General features: G+C 37.1%; 1 protein-coding gene across 3 annotated transcripts; it reads right to left on the bottom strand.

The window, feature by feature from the left end:
* Positions 1 to 4,009: 4,009 nt before the first annotated feature.
* Positions 4,010 to 18,956, bottom strand: mrrf (mitochondrial ribosome recycling factor). 3 transcript variants are annotated; one of them, XM_048173891.1, is made up of 7 exons: positions 18,833 to 18,956; positions 14,688 to 14,872; positions 14,208 to 14,360; positions 10,309 to 10,427; positions 7,656 to 7,747; positions 6,278 to 6,437; positions 4,010 to 4,611 (listed from the first exon to the last, which is right to left on the bottom strand). In XM_048173891.1, the coding sequence occupies exons 2-7, from the start codon at positions 14,854 to 14,856 to the stop codon at positions 4,534 to 4,536; spliced, it is 771 nt and encodes a 256-aa protein (XP_048029848.1). In that variant the 5' UTR covers positions 14,857 to 14,872; positions 18,833 to 18,956; the 3' UTR covers positions 4,010 to 4,533. The 3 variants fall into 3 exon arrangements, with proteins under 3 accessions (XP_048029848.1, XP_048029858.1, XP_048029868.1); XM_048173901.1 differs by having other exon boundaries at positions 14,688 to 14,867; positions 18,833 to 18,921; XM_048173911.1 differs by lacking the exon at positions 18,833 to 18,956 and adding an exon at positions 15,240 to 15,258.
* Between the last annotated feature and the right edge of the window lie 15 nt (positions 18,957 to 18,971).

The following is an 18,971-nucleotide window of genomic DNA, read 5'->3' on the forward strand; positions in this document are numbered from 1 at the left end:
CACATGACTCTGACAGTGGGTATTCTCTAGCTGTTGATTGGTTGGTTTTAAGCCGGCTACATTAGTTGTAACCTCATTATTGCGGTGCATTGTGGGATTGAATGAGCACACTCAATAATGTCCACTATGGTTTCGGACACAACTATAAATGGCTGTCCTTTAATAGTACCCTATTTAAGGGTATAGGGGGCGATTTCGGACATGTGAGTGACAGGTTGTCCCGCCCTTGCGCCAGTAAACACGTCATCAGAGAAGAGAAAACTTGAATTAAAGATTAGGAGATCACAAAAATCAAATTTCTTTAAATAAAAAGAGTTTAAAAGAGACTCGTTAAGAGATTCGAGTTTAATTGCAGAAAACTAAAGTAAATAAAAAAATAATTAAGACAAGAGGCAGAATAATAAATGATCACGGAGGAAAAGTTTGTTAGGCTGATATCGAATAACAGCAGCAAGCTCGAAGTCCAATTCAAGTGTGAAGTGACATGAGCATGCAGCGGTTAAATCTAACCGCACATTCATATGCTAGGCTATCATCATGCCTACATTTCAATGCGTTTCAAAACCAAGCCACATATTAAGTTGTGTAATTCTTTAAAAAGCGCTCAGATTGACCTGAGATCAAGAATGAATAATGCATTCGGTAGAAAAGGCTTCGTTTTGAACTCCTTACACGCTCCCCTGATATATGCATGACTATCAGAGGGAAGAGAATCCGTGCTAATTTCCCTTCCACTTTGCATATGCAGTGATCATGCCCTTATGGCACCGACATCCCGACGGAAAAGCTCTTTTCATCTCCAGCGAAGTGCATCTCGCGCTTAAACTGATTGGATTCTTGATGAGGCGGTCGGGGTGGCTCGCGCACTTCAGGCGAGGACGCGTCGAGCGCGCGGGAGCCAATTCGGTGCCGCTGAAGTGATTAAACGCGCTCTCGAGGTCCCCGGTAACTATCTCCGCGTACGGATGCGTGCGTGGACCGTAATCAGCGCACGCGGACAGGGAAAGTATAATAGCGCTGCTCTGCTCCTGGAGACCCCGTTGTCTGTAAAGTACTCATATTCCCACCTAACCAGCATATCAGTGTTCTAGCATTGTCACAAGAGTGAGAGGATGAATAATGCAGTGCAGTCCTAAATCATTTGCATGCAAACTAGGCAGGAAATGTGCAAGGTTTTCACACATTTCCACATTGCAAGACAAAAAAGACCGCTGGACACTTTTAAGTCGGCTATTATCAGATGCATTGTTGTTTTGATTTTGCGCATTCACTGACCCCTTTCTGACCCAGGTCAAGAGGTGACGGTCCACAAAACGTAGAGTATATATTTCTGCGATGCGAGTTTACTGTCAATTCAAGAGTTTACAGAGCCAATTTACATGTATATATTTCCAGTGACACAGAAGGAAAAACATTTGGTCTCCCCGCTGCTATCGCAATCCTCTCCATCATGGTAGTGGTAAACAGAGAAACACACAGTAATCCACTTGATAAATGTCAAGTGAAATGAAGCTATCAGCTGAAAGCAATTTTCGGGGCAATGCGCAGAGCCAGAGACTCGGGATTTTCACCCCTCCATCGATCATGAGCCTCTCTCTCAGGCCAAGGTATACAATGCCCCCAAATTGCTGACATATGGACCGGGGGAAACCTGCCCATTTCCTCTGCCTGCGAACTAGCTCCTCTAAACTTCTGTTTATTTAGTGACCCCATGTTTTCATCCATTAGAGACAATGCTTTTCCGTTACCAGCACTGGCATGCAAGGAACAGTGTTGGATATGCAAGGAATAACTGACGACAGAATGTTGTATTACTAAAAATTAATGCGGCGGCCAGGAGATGATAATGCAACCACAAAGCTGTTAGACCGTAAGTGAGTTCATTTTCTTACACATTAGAAACAGCCGAACTAGTCTAGTTTACTAGTTTACTAGTCACGTTATTGCCATTTTTGGTTTTCAGCCAGCTACTGAAATTAGAAAACAAGTAATTTAGGAAAAAAAAAAAAAAAAAAAAAAAAAATCAGATTTTTATGGTTCAAGTTCATTTTAAATTCTGCATGAAAGTAAAGTTGCAACGGTCTTTTCTACCCTATTGTGATGAATATCTGAGTGAAATGGCTTCTCAAACAAGAAAAAATTTAGGGCGGGTCTTGATTTTGTTCATGGGGAATTGATTGGATGGTTGGGGTTTGCTATTGGTGGATGTCATGTGAGTGACAGGTTGCCTCGCCCTCGCGGCAGTAAAGGTCATCAGAGAAGAGATGCTGCAAGAGGGAGAGGAAGTTATTTTGATTAAAGATTATGAGGGCACATGAATTCTAGAAAAATGATGTGCAGAGATAAGTCATTTATAATAAACACTGCAATATTCCGCAAAACAAAACAAACAAACAAAAAAAACAATAAAAAATAAAGAAGAATTGTCAATTTTGATTTCACGGTGACTTTAAACTGTAACAACTCAGAAAGCACATGCTGAAGTTATATGAAGTCTAAAAAAGTTGGCATCTGATTCCATGAAGAACCTTTCAAATCCATAGAACCTTTCATCCCTTAAAGGGATAGTTCACCCAAAAATGAAAATTTGATGTTTATCTGCTTACCCCCAGGGCATCCAAGATGTAGGTGACTTTGTTTCTTCAGTAGAACACAAATGATGATTTTTAACCCCAACCGTTGCTGTCTGTCAGTCATATAATGCATGTCAATGTTAATGGTAATGAGTAAAAAAAAACATGCACAGACAAATCCAAATTAAACCCTGCGGCTCGTGACGACACATTGATGTCCTAAGACACAAAACGATCGGTTTGTGCGAGAGATCAAACAGTATTTATATCATTTTTTACCTCTAATACACCATGTCCAACAGCCTTGAGCACGCGCATGGCATCTGGTGCGTGAGGTGTGTACGCGCTCTGGCGCAGTTTAAACATGGTGCCTGTAGTACAACAATTGTTATACAAATGGAAGAAAACCACTAAAAAACATGGTTTTATTACATCGAAACTTCATTTTATTTTGTTACTTTTTGTGAGGGCAGCTTTACAAATAAAAAGGACACACAAAGATCTTGTTCACATACCTCAGTTGGATGTGGAAAAACCATAGGCACAGCTGATGGTTTAAGTCGTAAGTGATCCTCTCCTGGGTATGTAAAATCATCAGGGGAAAAATGATTGCTGCAGACCCTCGACAACTTTAGTACGTTAATGGGTGTGTTGATATCCAGCCGAAGAGCAATCAACTATAACTTCAGGCGAGCAGGCTCAGAAGTTGGGAATACGTGGAAAGTCACCACTCCCGAATGAGTTTGCACGAGAGAACGTAATCTTTTAGTTTTAAGTCGGTTTGAACAATCCAGATAAGCGCAAGTAAGTACCATTTTGATTAGCTGTTGTACCTACAATGTTTATGTACTGTGTAAACAATGGGTGATACTTGCGAGAAATAAAGGTAAAAAATGATATAAATACTGTTTGGTTTCTCGCACAAACCGATTGTTTCGTATCTTAGGACATCAATGTGTCGTCACGAGCCTCAGGGTTTAATTTGGATTTGTCTGTGCATGTTTTTTTTACTCTCATAGATTTTGTTACCATTGACATGCATTATACGACTGACAAACAGCAACGTTTGGAGTTAAAAAATCATCATTTGTGTTCTACTGAAGAAACAAAGTCACCTACATCTTGGATGCGTTGGGGGTAAGCAGATAAACATCAAATTTTCATTTATGGGTGAACTATCCCTTTAAAAGGTTCTTTATAGTGGAAAAAGGGCCTTTTGATTACACCTTGGAATATTCGTTAACCAAATTATTAATTCAGCATGGAAAACTCTGAATCGTTGTGGTAATATAAGGCATATTTTAATTGCTATTCTAGAATAACCTTACGCATTACGTTTCAACATGAATAAACAAAAACAGCGGATGTGGAAATATGATTCAAAAGACAAAATGCACACACACACAAAAGAAACAGAGTGGGCTACAGCACCAGAATACTAACCAATGCGTTTTATTCGGTTTACATTGCTAGATCTGACTATATAGATGAAAATAATGACTATTTTTAGCTTGGTGGCTGCAATAGTGATTGGGAAACAAATGTTGGCAGCATTTTGCCTTGTGCACTCTTTCTCCACCCTGTGTGACTTTCACCGTCCTGTGAAGACCACAGAGTTTACATTCAGTGCGGTGCTTTTTACATAAACACCCCGTTTGTGGCATCGCTTTGATTAGGAGGAGTACCCCAAATCACATTAAAACTTCATTTGTCCTCCGTTTGTTTGTTTGGAGATGTGAACACAAGGAGCACCATAAGCCACTGGCGTGCCACGCCAACATTTGTTTATGCATGAGAAAAACACCCAAACACCATCCAAAACACCACCTTCAGTGCTTCCATCACCACCATCATTAACTGTTTTTCTGTTTGGGGGATTTTTGTTCCAGTCAACAACAGCTGACTCCCTTTGACCTGCGAGAAAAACGGGTCAGGAGCGTTAGTTTGGAAGGCCTTGTTGTCATCCAAGTAACTCCTTGGTTTTAGTGGCCAGCTGTTTGTCAATGTCTGCTGCATAACCATCTGCCATCTGTTGAACCTGGTGATATTGGACAAAACAAATATATATTGTGATCAGTTATACATATTTACTTTACAATATTCACACATTTACACGTTCATGTAACTGCAAAAAAATACAGTGTGGATAGTTATTTGTTATACAACAACAATAATTATTAATAATATTTTTATCATCATTATTATTAATACTACTACTACTGATAATAATATTTTATTATTTATTAGTACTACTACTACTACTACTAATGACAATACTTTCAAGTGTTAATACATTTCAATATTATAATTAATAGTTTTTAACATAAAAGTTTGTGTGCATATATATATATATATATATATATATATATATATGTGTGTGTGTGTGTGTGTGTGTGTGTATGTATGTACACACATATATTTACAAACTTTTATGTTAGATGCAATTAATCTACTTGACCACTATTTATCAATAAAAACTATTAATAATATTGTAATTTATTATTATTAATACTACTACTACTACTACTACAACTAATAATGATAATGAAAAAATATTACATTACTTTTATTTATTATTATTAAAATTATTAATACTACTTCCACTATTGCTACTACTACTAATAATAATAATTTATAATTAATATTTATTTATTAAACACTGGTGAATTTCTGTCATTTTGTTGTTATTCTACAACATTTATTTATTATTAATAAAAACAATTATTATTATTTTTATTATTATTAATACTACTACTACTACTACTACTACTACTACTAATAATAATAATAATAATAAATTATATTTATTTATTAAACACTGGTGTCTTTATTAAATTTCTGTCACTTTGGTGTTATTCTACAACAGTACTTTCAAATTAATATTTATTTATTATTAATGCAAACAATTATTAATATTTTATTAATACTACTATTACTACTACTACTACTAATAATAATTTATTATATTTATTTATTAAACACTGGTGTCTTTTAATTTTTTGTTATTCTACAACAGTAGTTTCAAATTAATAATTATTTATTAATATTAAAATATATTATTATTTGTATTATTTATTAATACTACTACTGTTAATAATAATAATAATAATAATTTATATTTATTTATTAATCACTGGTGGCTTTATTGAATTTCTGTCATTTTGTTGTTATTCTACAACATTTATTTAATTATTTATTATTAATAAAAAATTATTATTTTTTTCTACTGCTACTACTACTACTACTACTAATAATAATAATTTATTATATTTATTTATTAAATACTGACGTCTTTATTAAATTTCTGTCAATTTGTTATTCTACAACAGTACTTTCAAATTAATATTTATTTATTATTAATAAAAACAATTATTATTATTTTATTATTAATACTACTACTATTACTACTAATAATAATAATTTATTAAACACTGGTGTCTTTAATTTTTTTTTTGTTATTCTACAACAGTACTTTCAAATTAATATTTATTAATAATAAAATATATTATTATTTGTATTATTTATTATTAATACTACTACTACTATTAATAATAATACATTTATTATATTTATTCATTAATCACTGGTGGCTTTATTGAATTTCTGTCATTTTGTTGTTATTCTACTGCACTTTCTAAATACTTCATCACTACTCCAACTGATAAATCCAAACAACTTTTTCTACTGATCCTCATTTGAATGACCTGTTTTTCAATCAAGTGAATGGTATCATCAGAGACGCCTTCTTTGGATTTCTTCACTTGAGTGATGGCGTTGGACCGTACTCTCCTCAGCGAGTCCTTGGCCTTGTTACTGAACTGCTTTGCCAGTTTCACCAGATTCTCCCGGTGTTCTCGCGTCACCCTGGCAGACAAATATACAGTTAAACTAACTCAGTACATGACTCATTTTAGAGCATAATAATTTTCTGAAGATCAGACTTATATTTTTAGTCCAAATGACACCGAGAGAAAATCTGATTGTCCAGACGCTTATTTACACTTTGATATTATGGCGCTTATGATAGACAATGCGTGTTTATGAAATGGTTTCAAGCCAGAAATAGCTACAATCTCTTTTTTAAAACAAAACAAAAAAAGTTTGACAATCAACAAACTGTTGTTCTCGCCCAAATTCTGATGTAGGTGTAGAAGTTTCCCCATCTTATAATTGGCATTTTGCTGCCAGCCATTTGCAAACAGTCCAAGAGTACTGTCTGTTTACTGCAAACAATGTTCATAATTACTGATTCCGAGCCAATCAAGCCTCCCGCTCTCTTTAGAAATGCAAATGCATGCGACGAGGCTGCGCTGATTACGGGCGAGACGTTCGGCCCCTCCATACACGCTGCCAGACAAGCACCTGCTGCTGTAGCTGTAGTGCGGCCTCGTAATCAAAGAGTTTTGTGGTTTGTAGAATGAAGGCCGTGCAGCGAGACTATTTGGCTTGGCAGAGAAAAGAAGCGGTGGTCAGAGATTGAAGACCACTGAGTTTTCTTCTTTGTATCAAATATAATAGAGAGTGTATGGAGCACAGAAGGGAACATGAAAAATAACAATACAATGTTACCTTAAACACTAACAGAACAGACAACAGATCCATTGTGAATACATATTTCAAATGTAAAAGAACAGGATACGACTGAAATTAAATTAACTTCAAGAAAAGCATGCAACCCTTGCAAGAGTTGTAAGGTGCTGATATGCAGTTGACAGAGTGTTCTAGGTGGTTGTTAGGGTGTTACTATGCTAGGTGACTGTTGTTAGCGATTGTTTACTGCCTCAAGTGAAAACAGGCCCTCCTTCATTAGTATAACTCAGATTGTGTTCATCAGAAAGAAGAAAGTCATATACACCTAGGATGGCTTGAGGATGAGGAAATCTTGGGGTAATTTCCATTTTAAAGTAAATTAATCCTTTAAGTTAAAAAGACAAAAGACATTAGCGCTGGGAAAATAGCACTGAACAGACAAACAGGAAGAGAGTGAGAACTGAAGTGAAAGCAAACATAGTAGAAAGTGATGTTAAAAGGAAAGGTGAGAGTGGTCATGAGGATTCAGGCCCTGGGCGCTAAAACACTCACTTGGGAACAGGCACCCTGATGATGGTGCCCTCCACCTCTGGGTTGAGTCCCATGCTGCTGTCTTGCAAGGCACGGGTGACGGCTGCCGTGGCCTGAGGACACATCACACAAACACACACACACACATACACATCAGAGTTAATGACAGCCAGCTGGGCTTGCGGTACCTGCTGCAAACTTTCACGCACCCTTTGCATCTCTCCAGCCCTCATATCTCACTAGACCACCCTCTTCCAGATCAGTGGAGTACCCCGACCCCAGGCCCTTTGATCCAGAAGGAGCTGGGCAGCATCTCCCCATGATGGAGCTCCAGAGAGAGGGGTAGAGGGGTGGAGTGTGTGCTGTAGGAAGCGCCGCGGGGCGCTGTCAGCACCAGATCCCGTGGGATGGAGCTGAGAGGTTGCAGTGCAGGGCACTGACCCACGTGACCCTGTGTCAGGGGTTTCTGCCTGTTCACCACATAACCTATTACAACTCCTGTGGCTAGCCTGAGATTACACTATGAACTTGTGCGCAGGCAGTCTAGTATGTATACATTATGGGGCCGCCCGGATTCACGGATAAGGATTTAGGCTGTTTGGAATACTAGTGTACTGCACAGTATATGACTGAAATATACATATATTAAAAACCTTATAATATTAATTGGCCAAAGTCTGCAAAGCTTTTTGTGCGTCTTTATGTAGTTTCATCAGATATCATCTTAAGAGTGCACACATCAGTGTGAGCAAGTGATGTCTGATTAGTGAACAAATGATTCTTATGAAATGATTCTTTTTAATGAGCCATTAAAAAAGATTCACAAAACTCTCACTGAATTGTGTCATTTTTTTGGCCTTTAGATTCATGCAATTTATTTACTGACTGGTTGCTAATGACAATGTGTAAATAAGATACATATTCACAACAGAATTTTGTTGTATAAATTAATAATGGAATACTAAAAACATTAAAATATTTCACAAGAGAATTATTCATTACTATCCAAATGTAAAGTGGAATCATCTGTAAAGGAATCGGTGTTTGGAATGCCCATTGGAACTATAATCAACATAACATTTTACCTTTACACACACACACACACACACATTTTTTTTTTAAGCTGTACACACATTCCTCTTATGTTAAATGCATTTCTTGTGAGGTCTGACTCAGTGACTCACAGCCTTTGTGTGCGTGTGATTCCTCTCTGAACGTCATCCATCATTATTTCCTGGTGGTTCAGAATTTTACGGTAAAACCAGTATTGTTCTGGTTAGGAAGTAAAAATAAAGTCCAGATACCCTCTGTAATTGTGATTAAAAAAAAAACAAAAAACAAGAGGGTTCAAAGTCAGCTTGAGAAACAGTGAGCAAAAAAAAAAAACACTTTCTTAATGATTCTGGATACCACACAGGCACACGGAGATCGAAAGCTAATGACTGCCGTCTGCACTACAACACACAACAGCCACTGGGGTTTCTCAACAAGACTGGACCTTCTCCGGCCCTTGAATGAATGAATGGAAAACAACGGCGTCTTCTCAAAGAGTGTGTAATGGATTAGAACAATCACGAAGCTGTTTACTTCTGGGCCAGGCCAGTCACCTCTGTGTTGTTTTTTGCAGGCCTGTTAGGTAATGGCCAGTTTTTCATGACACACTAAACGGCCGCATCTGGCATTATGGTCATTCGAGCATGAAAACTGACCCCTTAATACTGTGCAGGGTCTTTTTTGTATTATATTAATATAGAGGTGATGAATAGTGGCAAATCCATTTGCAAATGGTTAATTATTATATCAATAACATAATGTGTCACCCTGACCGCTGTTAACACAAGGAAAATTACATTTGGTCATATTTCTGTATTTATTACATTTATTGCACGGACAACTGCAGCATTCAGCAGCTAAATATTTTTATATAATGACTACTTACTATTTCACTCTGGTTATGACATGCAATGTAATGTAGTAAATGAACATTGTAATATTCATGGAGTGTTATTGATTGGCTAATATGTTGTAATGGACTATTAACAGAATATTTAAGTCAAAGCTACAAGTGAGAAAGTGTCATCAAGGTGTATTTTGCAATAACAGCTGGCTGACTGTACGTGAACTCTTACATGCTTTTTCTTGACGTCTCTCAGGATGGATTATGAAGGTAGATTGGTGGGTTTTAGAGCCACCAGGAAACTAGAGCCTTTGGTATTGAGTGGACATAGGCCAAGAGGAGAGAGCATTAATCTCATTAGGGTTATCTGAACATCACGCAGAAAGAACTCGTATATATCAGCGGAGAGTGTGGTGACGGGAGAAGGAGGAAAGGAAAAACAGAAAGACAGCATGTGTGGAGAGGCAAAAAAGACACAGAAAAGAGAGAGAGATATCACACATTAACTCAGGTCTAAGTTCCAGAGGGCACTTTGCGGTCATTTCCTGGCCTGACAGCTAACCACAGACTCTTGGCCTACGTTTCAATCGTTCTCCAAGAACAAAGGGCTTCCCCCAACAATCAATCAATTTCTCTGAAACCAGGCTGGAAAGAGTCCATCACACTCAGGTTTCAGAAGGAGAAAGAGTGTGTTTTTGGTGTGTGTGCTTGACTTTGCATGAAAGAGTATGAACTGAGAAGTTCTGCTAGGAAGCCATCTGTAGTTTGGTTCCATACCTCTGGGAAGCCAGTCATGTTGACCACAAGTAGCTGAGGAGACTTCATGGATATCTGGCCCAGCTGGTTGAGGGGAAATTTGCCATCCTTTGTGGTGACTATAATGTGGTCCAGCGCACCTGAACACAGAACACAATCCTTCGTTAATCAGTGGTTTTCTCCACAGTTATTAGGAGAGCTATTCAAAAAACGCATAGCAATAAAATTGCAATATGCCATATAAAACACCATAAAGAATCATAATACCCACTTCTTACAAAACATGATAGGAAAAGTTATTTTTCTGTCCTCAATGAAAGCAAAACACATAAAAATCAGAAAATGACAAAATCGCAATCAATCAGAGAAGAACAGTTATTTGCCATGGGATACTTGAGCAATGAAATTTCACTGTGGTGTGGAGTTATCTAGTGAGTCACGACAAAAATGGAACGCAAGCAACCAACAAGACGTCTTGCTGCACAATGCTGCTGACAATTATAGCTAGTTGGGCCAAAAACTCATTTGAGGGGCATTCCTGCAGCTCAAAAAGAAAAGCATGGTGCTTGCAACACCAAGGTTGTGGGTCTGACTCAAAGGAAAAGCATGTTTCTTAAGTGAACAATGTTTTTATCCATACAATGAAAGTCATTGGGGCCCAAATAAACACTGAATCCCATTAAAAAAGCTGAAACATTCGTCAAAATATCTTCTTTTTCTGTTCTACAGAAGAGTGTTTTACAAGTTTGAGGTTAAATTTCCATTCTTAGGTGAACTATCCCTTCAAGAAAAAACAATGGAATAACTACTTTCACTCTGTCTGAGAACTAGACATTTGCCTGCATTCTGTATCTTTTCCCAACCTGTCTCAAAAAATGAAAGGTTGCAAAAGAAGGGGCACCTTTGGATGACTGTTGTGACGACACGTCTCGCTCTCTTTGAGGGATGAAAGCACCCTCTCCTTTCTCTCCAGACAGAAAACCAGAACATTTCACCAGCATGTCTCCTTCCCTCATCTGCCTTACCTCACACAGCAATGTTTCTGTCTCCCGCCCTTTGTCCCCGGTCTTACCTTACTTTATCCCACACTTCTGAGAGGCTGGAGAACAGCTGAGACGCACTGTACTGCACTTTGATCTTTCACAAGAGAACCTGCATGTGCCTTTTTGCCCAAAGAAAACACTCAAGAACATCAAATTCTCCATTTTTTGTACGATTTAGTCAGTAACATCTAAGAAGATCACACTTTGCAAACCAGCTTCTGTCCAATTTCTGATGGGTTCAACAGTGCATAAGGGACTTTTACCAAACTTCGACCAACATCTTGTCGTGAGCAAAGGTATGGAGAGATCTGGCCCTTGAACCCACCTCAGATTGTGTGTGCGCTACCTGGAAGCGTTCACATCTGCTAACGCTTCCATGGAACATATTGCTGTTTCCTCCACTAAAAAACCTTGAAGTTTAACAGGGAAGTTATTAGCCAAATGGGCTCTTCCTGGTCATGGTACCAATTGTTGTCCTCTCCATTTCAAGAACCTAATGGTTAGTCAATATTCAGAAGCAAACTGGCTTGAGATTTACTTGCTTGCTGAAGAACCATCATATGATGGCTGTTTGAGCCTTCTGTTTTGAACCACCGAACTTGAGATGAGGTTTTTGGAAAATACAAATGTTTTTGTGAAGCGATGTTCTCTGACAGCAGATTTATCTGGAACAAGAGAATGTACATTTGCGGAGATCCAAGCACAAGCGGTCTATCCTACAGATGACAGACCGACAGGTCGTAATCCTCGTGTAGTGTGCCCAGACACTGGGTCACCACATTAATCCTGCACTCCGCAACCTCCTTCCCTCAGCCAAGGTGATTCTCCTGTCCTTCATAATCAACTCGCTGCTTAATTAAATCCAGATGATTCGATCATTTGCTTAAAAGAACATCATGCCATCTCACTAAATTTCCATATTCATTCCATGGAGCCAAGTCCATGCTGGATCAAGGAGTAGAGAGGGAAGGACTAGCAAAGGTCAGGAGGTGAAAGTGAAGAACATGGACTCCACAACCACAAGTCCCAAATGCCCAACTGCTGGGTCTTTAGGGACAAGGTTGGAGTGAACGGGGTCGACCTGGATGTACTTCAGGAAGTAGGATTGCAAACAGGGTGACCCCACCTTGTGGAACAATGGTCATGGCCAGAACATGTGCAAACGTGGATCGCTGTGCATTGATCCTCATGGGAGGACGAGGCAACACAATACTCTTTTAGCCTTGTGTAACCTCAGTGACACTGATAATGTTGATCAGGGTTCTTAAACTCTAGTCCTGAAGAGCCAGTGTCCTGTTGAGTTTAGCTCTAACCCTAACCAAACACACCCGTACAAGCTAAAAAAAAAGGTGTTCAAATAGCAAAATACAAACCAGTACTTTAAATTACATTAAAGTCTGCTGGACACTGGCCCTCAAGGACTGGAGTCGAAGAGCCCTGATGTAGATGATGTGGCACACCAGGGTTAAAGTCACTGACACCAAACACAATTGGATCTTGTGTCTTGTAACTCAACGTGATGCATAAGGTTAGTGTATATATGAAAATGTGATCATCTGGGGGAAGATTTTTATTGAATAAAGCTTCTTATTGCTTCAGAAGTCATATTTATTTCTGTGAGTCAGTTCAAACTGTCCGATTCAAAACTTTAATGACTTTATAGTTTGTTCGCTTTATATTTAAAACAGTCCATGGAAGTCTCAATGTGGTATTTCATTTATTAAAACTTAAAAAAAAATAAAAAAAAATAATATAATATAATAATTAAATATCCTTCCTGTGTTCATGTAGTGAAAAACTGTGGAAAAAAAAATAAAAATAAAAGCTATATCAGAGCAAATATATAAATATAAAAAATATAGTAGATATCATCAAAAGGCTAAAAGTCTCTTTTTTGTTCATCCATTTAATTGTCTCTTTCCTATTTTAACTGAATTTAAATTGTGAGGGCAGAATTGCAATTTGAATTTAAGGAAGTGGAATGAAATCCAAAATATATGATATAACTGTGCTATAAAAATACATTTATTATTTAAGAATAAACCAGTAAGTTTGTAAGTTTGGCATTTACATAAGTCACGTGACCGAAACGTTTGCTCTTTTTTTAAGTAAATTTTGTGTTTTGTCTCACATTTGATGTTTTTCTTCTTTGGTGGAGTGTGCGGACTCTTTTGAAATGATTCGTTATTTGGGTATTTTTGTCTACACACCTCATTTGGACTTGTTTGAAAGCACGGTCAGTTCCTGACTACTCTTTAAGAATAAACCACCCATAAACATATCAAAATACATTATCATACATCATCAAACATTAGATATATAATGCATTTTCCAGAATAATAAATAAATGATATCATGAAATGAAAGTTTGAAATTAAATGAAATATGATAGACTTGCTGTGGTGCTGTAGACAAATTTAAAATCTGTTTTCATGCTTTGAGAGTATTGAATTTGTTGAGAAGCCAATGTATTCTACATATCAGTGAATAAATTAGTCAAAATTAATTATGTAATTCCTCTGTTGTGTGACTGTGTAGAACCACTTTCTGTCATTCTAATTCAAATTCTGTGAAATCTTGTCAATTCTAGTTCAACAACACTCTCCAAAATATAACTGAACACTTTTAAGAAATATACTATATAATATATAATGAAATATGCATAATTTAAAAGTTGCTTAGAAACAAATGTAATTGTCAGAATAGGCACATTTCAGAATTTTTGAATGGCTTTTAATATGATCAAAGATGCAGCCAGATGGTGTAGTAATAACATCCACCAGCAGGGGCTAACTAGTCAAACCCTGACCCAAGCATCGCAGCTTCGGGTTAAAGGGACAGAGTTGCCTGCGTGTCAGTGTCTTGCTAGGTCCTGACCTGGTGATGTGCGAATGCTGAGGTTGCGGCTGAAATCGTCTTTCAGGGTAGTCAGGACAGCAGCCATGTCTTCTTTTACCTCCTCCAGGCTAATAATATCCTCCACCAATGCCGCCTTGATGTTCACTTTAGCCGTCTGCCCTTTTGCCTTTGCTAACATATAAAAAAAGCAACAAAGAAGAAAGAAACATTAATGTCTTCATCACTGATGGCTTCAAAAGAAGAGCTGGAGATAGAAATGAAAGACTGTGACCAGCATGCTGGCTGATTGTTTTAGCAATTACAAATGAAAGCAGGATTTGGAGGTCAGACAGGGAAAAGAAGGAATTTCTCCTCCCTTCATATGGGCTCAAAGCCCACTTGAGTGAAGCTAAACAAGCACTGCTACAGAAAACAAATACAACATCCACTCCTACCCCTATGCTGGACGTTCTTTGTTGTGGCTCTGTGAGGGATAAGTAGCCGCAGTCCTCCACTCACCTTTACTCTTCTTTGTGGCGTAATGACGGGCATAATTCGGCAGAACCATGGGACAGCTCGCTTCAGGCAGAAAGGAGACCCTTGAACTAGTCACCAGCGGGGTCCTCACAACAGAAGGCAGACATCTGCACAATACTGGCCGCAGGAGGTTCAGATGACTCAATGCCATGTCTGTGGTAACTATACTAAAGAAAAAGAAAGAAAATTATTTAATGCAAGGATGCTAAACAGTCTTACCAACTTTACATAAAATATAGATTTTGAGATCTGTTTAAAAAAAAAAAAAAACTTTGGACATTGGTCACTGTATGCCACCAGGGGGCGTCTCTAAAATCTAAAAAGACCAGTACAGAGACATTTACACTAACATTCATTTAGCAGAGGCTTTATCCAAAACGACTTACAAAAGTGGAATACATCAAGCAATTCATCTTAAACAGGCAATAACAGGAATGCAAAGTTTCAAACATTATTTTAATAGTACAAGCTAGAACAGGGAGGGATTTAAAGGGATGGTTCACTCAAAAACTAAAACTGTCATCATTTACTCACCCTCAAGTTGTTCCAAATTTGTATGAATTTCTTTCTTCTGCTGAACACAAAAGAAGATTTTCTGAAGAATGTCAGTAACCAAACAGTTGATGGGGCCCACTGACTTCCATAGCATTTTTCAACTGTCTGGTTACATATTCTTCAAAATATCTTCTTCTGTGTTCAGCAGATGAAAGAAATTCATACAGGTTTGGAACTACTTGAGGGTGAGTAAATGATGACAGAATTTTTATTTTTGGGTGAACTATACCATTAAGAAAATGTGAAAACAGAGACAAGGCAGCAGAGACCGAGACAGGGAAGCACACCAATTTTTTTTATTTTTTTTTAATCAAACGGACAGTCAAAACTGAACTAAAAAGCATAGTTATAGTTTCTAAAATAGTGTAGTTGTTTTAGTACAAATACATCTAACAGCAAGTGGATAAATGACAAATCAGAGTGTCCAGGATAAAAAAAGAAACATTTTTTTTAAACTTCCAAGTTAAAATGCATGTGCAAAGTTCTCAGAAGTGAACTCATTGTATTCATTTTGGTTTTATACAGTTGAAAAAACATTCATGTCATTTTTAAAAGAAGTAAATTTAATGACCCGAAAAAAAATCTCATGTGGTGCAATTATCAAGTAAAAATTACTTTTTTTATAATTTATAAATAATTATATTTTATTATTAATTTTAGTATTTTTGTCATAAAAAGGTCAAATGATATTTTAAAAGACAGTTATGGGGGTCTGCAGGAGCTGTCTACATGATATCATTTCCTGTTTGATGTTTTATTTTCTGTAAGTTTCTGAATGTTGGTCAAACCACATGACTTTGATTTGGCAGAGAAATGTTTTTCCAATGTTTATACCATATTAACCACTTCACTGCTTATTAAAATAATAAAAAGAAATTATGCCAAATTACTCAAAATTTTGTTTCGTCAAGAATTTCATCCTTTGAAAAATTAAAACCTTGAGGGTTTTTTATAATTATAATATATAGTGTGATATTTATGTCACAAAAAGAAAAATGGATTTTAATCCAGAATTTAAAAACAAATGTATCATTAAAATAAGGTTTATTCAAATCATTGCATTTTTAATGTATTTTTGAATATTTGTTTTTTAAAAGATTGGATTTTGTTCCTAATATATTATATATAACATATAAAGACATTTAAAATATTATAACAATCCATGTAAAAACGAATTATTATTATAATTTTTTTTTTACATTTTCAGAAGAAATGTGTGTGCAAACGTCACCACCACAACTTCATTTTAGCACGTTTTTATCATGTTGCGAGAGTGTTCTGGGTGGTTTCTTAGTTGGATCATGTAAAAAAAAAAAAAAAAAAAAAAAAAACATCCACCCCCAAGTTTCAATGATATTAGTCCCTTGATATGTCTCAGGACTTTCCTTCAATGTAAGTTTATACATTTCCCAAGTTGTTTATAGTCCGCCAGGTGAAAATTGTAAGTCTGATGGCTTAGAAAAGTAATAGCACAACTCCCCTCAAGCCGCACGATTTGACGTATCATTCATGTCCGTAGCACAAACAGTGCTGAGTTTAATTCTCAGGGTTAGGGCAGTGGTCCTCAATCCTGGTCCTGGAGGTCCCCCAACACTGTCTCCTTAAACGAACACATCTGATTCAACTCATCAGCTCATTAGTGGAGACTCCTGCAACGTGTGTGTCGCTGGTGCTTTATTTCCCCACTGTTTAGTAGCATAAATCTTCAAATGGTGGTTGTTTATCAGCGTATACTGTAACAACAGCGCAGGTGCTCTGAAAAAGAGCTACCTCACGGGTTGCTTGCACCTCCGTCAGTGCTTCTTTGTTATGGCTAGTGTGAGGTATCCCAGTAGTCAAAATACAGCCTGGCTTCTGCTTCTCCAAAGGACAGCGAATGAAAAAAGTTTGGCTGTGTGTTTTTACAGTTGCTGTGATAAAGATAACTCGATGGCACGGGTCTGATAGCAGCCACTACAGCTTTTCCCCAAACGCGCACGAGCCGCGATTTTTATCAGCCCTTGATGATGCATGTTGCAGGTTCAATGGGAGTTGCAGCTGTTATGGTTAGATGCAGCTCAAAAAATGAAAAGCGTGACTCTTCTTGTCATCCTTAGGAGATGGGAGTTGTCCAACAAGGGTGTTTTGGTCCACAGGGTGTGGATGGTGAAAAGCGGGTTTTTAGAGGGGCCGTCAAGCAGAAAAACTGTTGCACAGGTGGTCCATTGGTTACAGTGCGCAGCCGTTTGATTTATAAAGGTAGGAATGAGAGCGGTTGGCATACCCTCATTGCGTGAGCTCACCTCATGAAAGAAATGTTTACAGTGTGAACCGTTAAAGTCCTTACTGTAAAAACTGAGACAGTGTAGCATATCGGCTTGGTTGCGGTAATGTAAACCAGTGGTTGGGTCGCGTGATTTATTGGCCACTGCTTTTACACCAGCGTAAAAGAAAGTGTGGCTTGTAATTGACACTATACAACTATATTTCAAGCCTTTTTAATTTAATGGCATAGCTTTTAACCTTGCATTGTATGGAGAATAGCAGCATGAACATTCCGCTAAACACCTCCTTGTGCGTTTATCAAAATGAAACATGAATAATTCAGGGTGAATAAAAATGACATGTTATTCCTTTTTGCGTGAGCTATTCTTTTAATTAAAAAGCCTTGAAATACAGTTGCTGCAAAAATGACAAAAATATCACAAAATTATTATTTTTTTTAATTATGATATATGGCATGATCTTTATTTTCCATAAATATTACTATGAATTTTAATTCCTAAATTAAATTTTGAACATTCATTTCAAAATCATAAAAGATTTTAAATATGTGTATCATATAATAAATGAGGGTGAATATATAATGACATGATATATGCCTTTAATTATAAAACTGGGTGAAGTGTGTTAATTTAACAAATGTTATATGACTTTAAGATTTAAAATTTTCTAATGTATACCCAGTGCTATCAGTTTATTTTTCTACATAAAATCTATAGCTAATTACATATTCTATTTCACATACAGCGATGAGAAGTGAGGCGTTTTAAGTTTGTGATCCATCATATAAGAGGAAAGTGCTTAAAAGGGAACATTAAAAGAACAGAAGACTGTTAGTAAAAGTGAAATAATTCTTCATCTGGTAAGGCAACCTAAAACAACACTTTTGCCAATGATATATGAATATCATATTCTGAAACTAAAAAACAACAAAACATGCTTTACTTTGCCTTCCATTTATTTATGCCCTGTGTCATTTATAACAATGTTTCCAAGCATTACCCAAGGAATAACTTACAAGGAATACGAATTTTCCGTGATTTTTTTCAGCACAGTCAAACTGTTGATTTTAACCCAAGTGTGCATTACCACACACTGTAGTAGTACATGACAAATGTACTCCAAGCATCTGTCAGCTGACAAGGACTGAAGTGAAACACAAGCAGTGCCATGATGCTACTGGGCTACCTATGAGCAGTACAGAAATCAAACCCACACATCCCTATTCGCTACAAACACAAACAAACACAGCGAGTACAAATAACCATGTAATGTAATAAACAATACAAGTCTAATTCACACATACTTACTTCCTCTCACGTAGAAAAATATGTCCTAGCAGGCATGGCTTTCAGTACAGTCACTTTTTGACAACATGAGCAGCTCAAGGGCACATGGCATCGCATTTTTGTGTTTTGCGTCATCAGAACATGCTGTTAACGTCACTCA

The sequence above is a fragment of the Megalobrama amblycephala genome, linkage group LG2, assembly GCF_018812025.1.
Source record: "Megalobrama amblycephala isolate DHTTF-2021 linkage group LG2, ASM1881202v1, whole genome shotgun sequence".
In the NCBI taxonomy this organism is placed as follows: domain Eukaryota; kingdom Metazoa; phylum Chordata; class Actinopteri; order Cypriniformes; family Xenocyprididae; genus Megalobrama; species Megalobrama amblycephala.

Bases quoted from the DNA above. Each gene is read 5' to 3' on its own strand.
- mrrf (XM_048173891.1), bottom strand. From the start codon at position 14,856: ATGGCATTGAGTCATCTGAACCTCCTGCGGCCAGTATTGTGCAGATGT. The intron at 10,428-14,207 runs GTCAGGACCTAG...TTCTGTGTTCAG, and splicing joins CAGCATTCGCACATCACCAG to GTGCGCTGGACCACATTATA. The intron at 6,438-7,655 runs GTGAGTGTTTTA...TTTGTCTGCCAG, and splicing joins ATCAGGGTGCCTGTTCCCAA to GGTGACGCGAGAACACCGGG.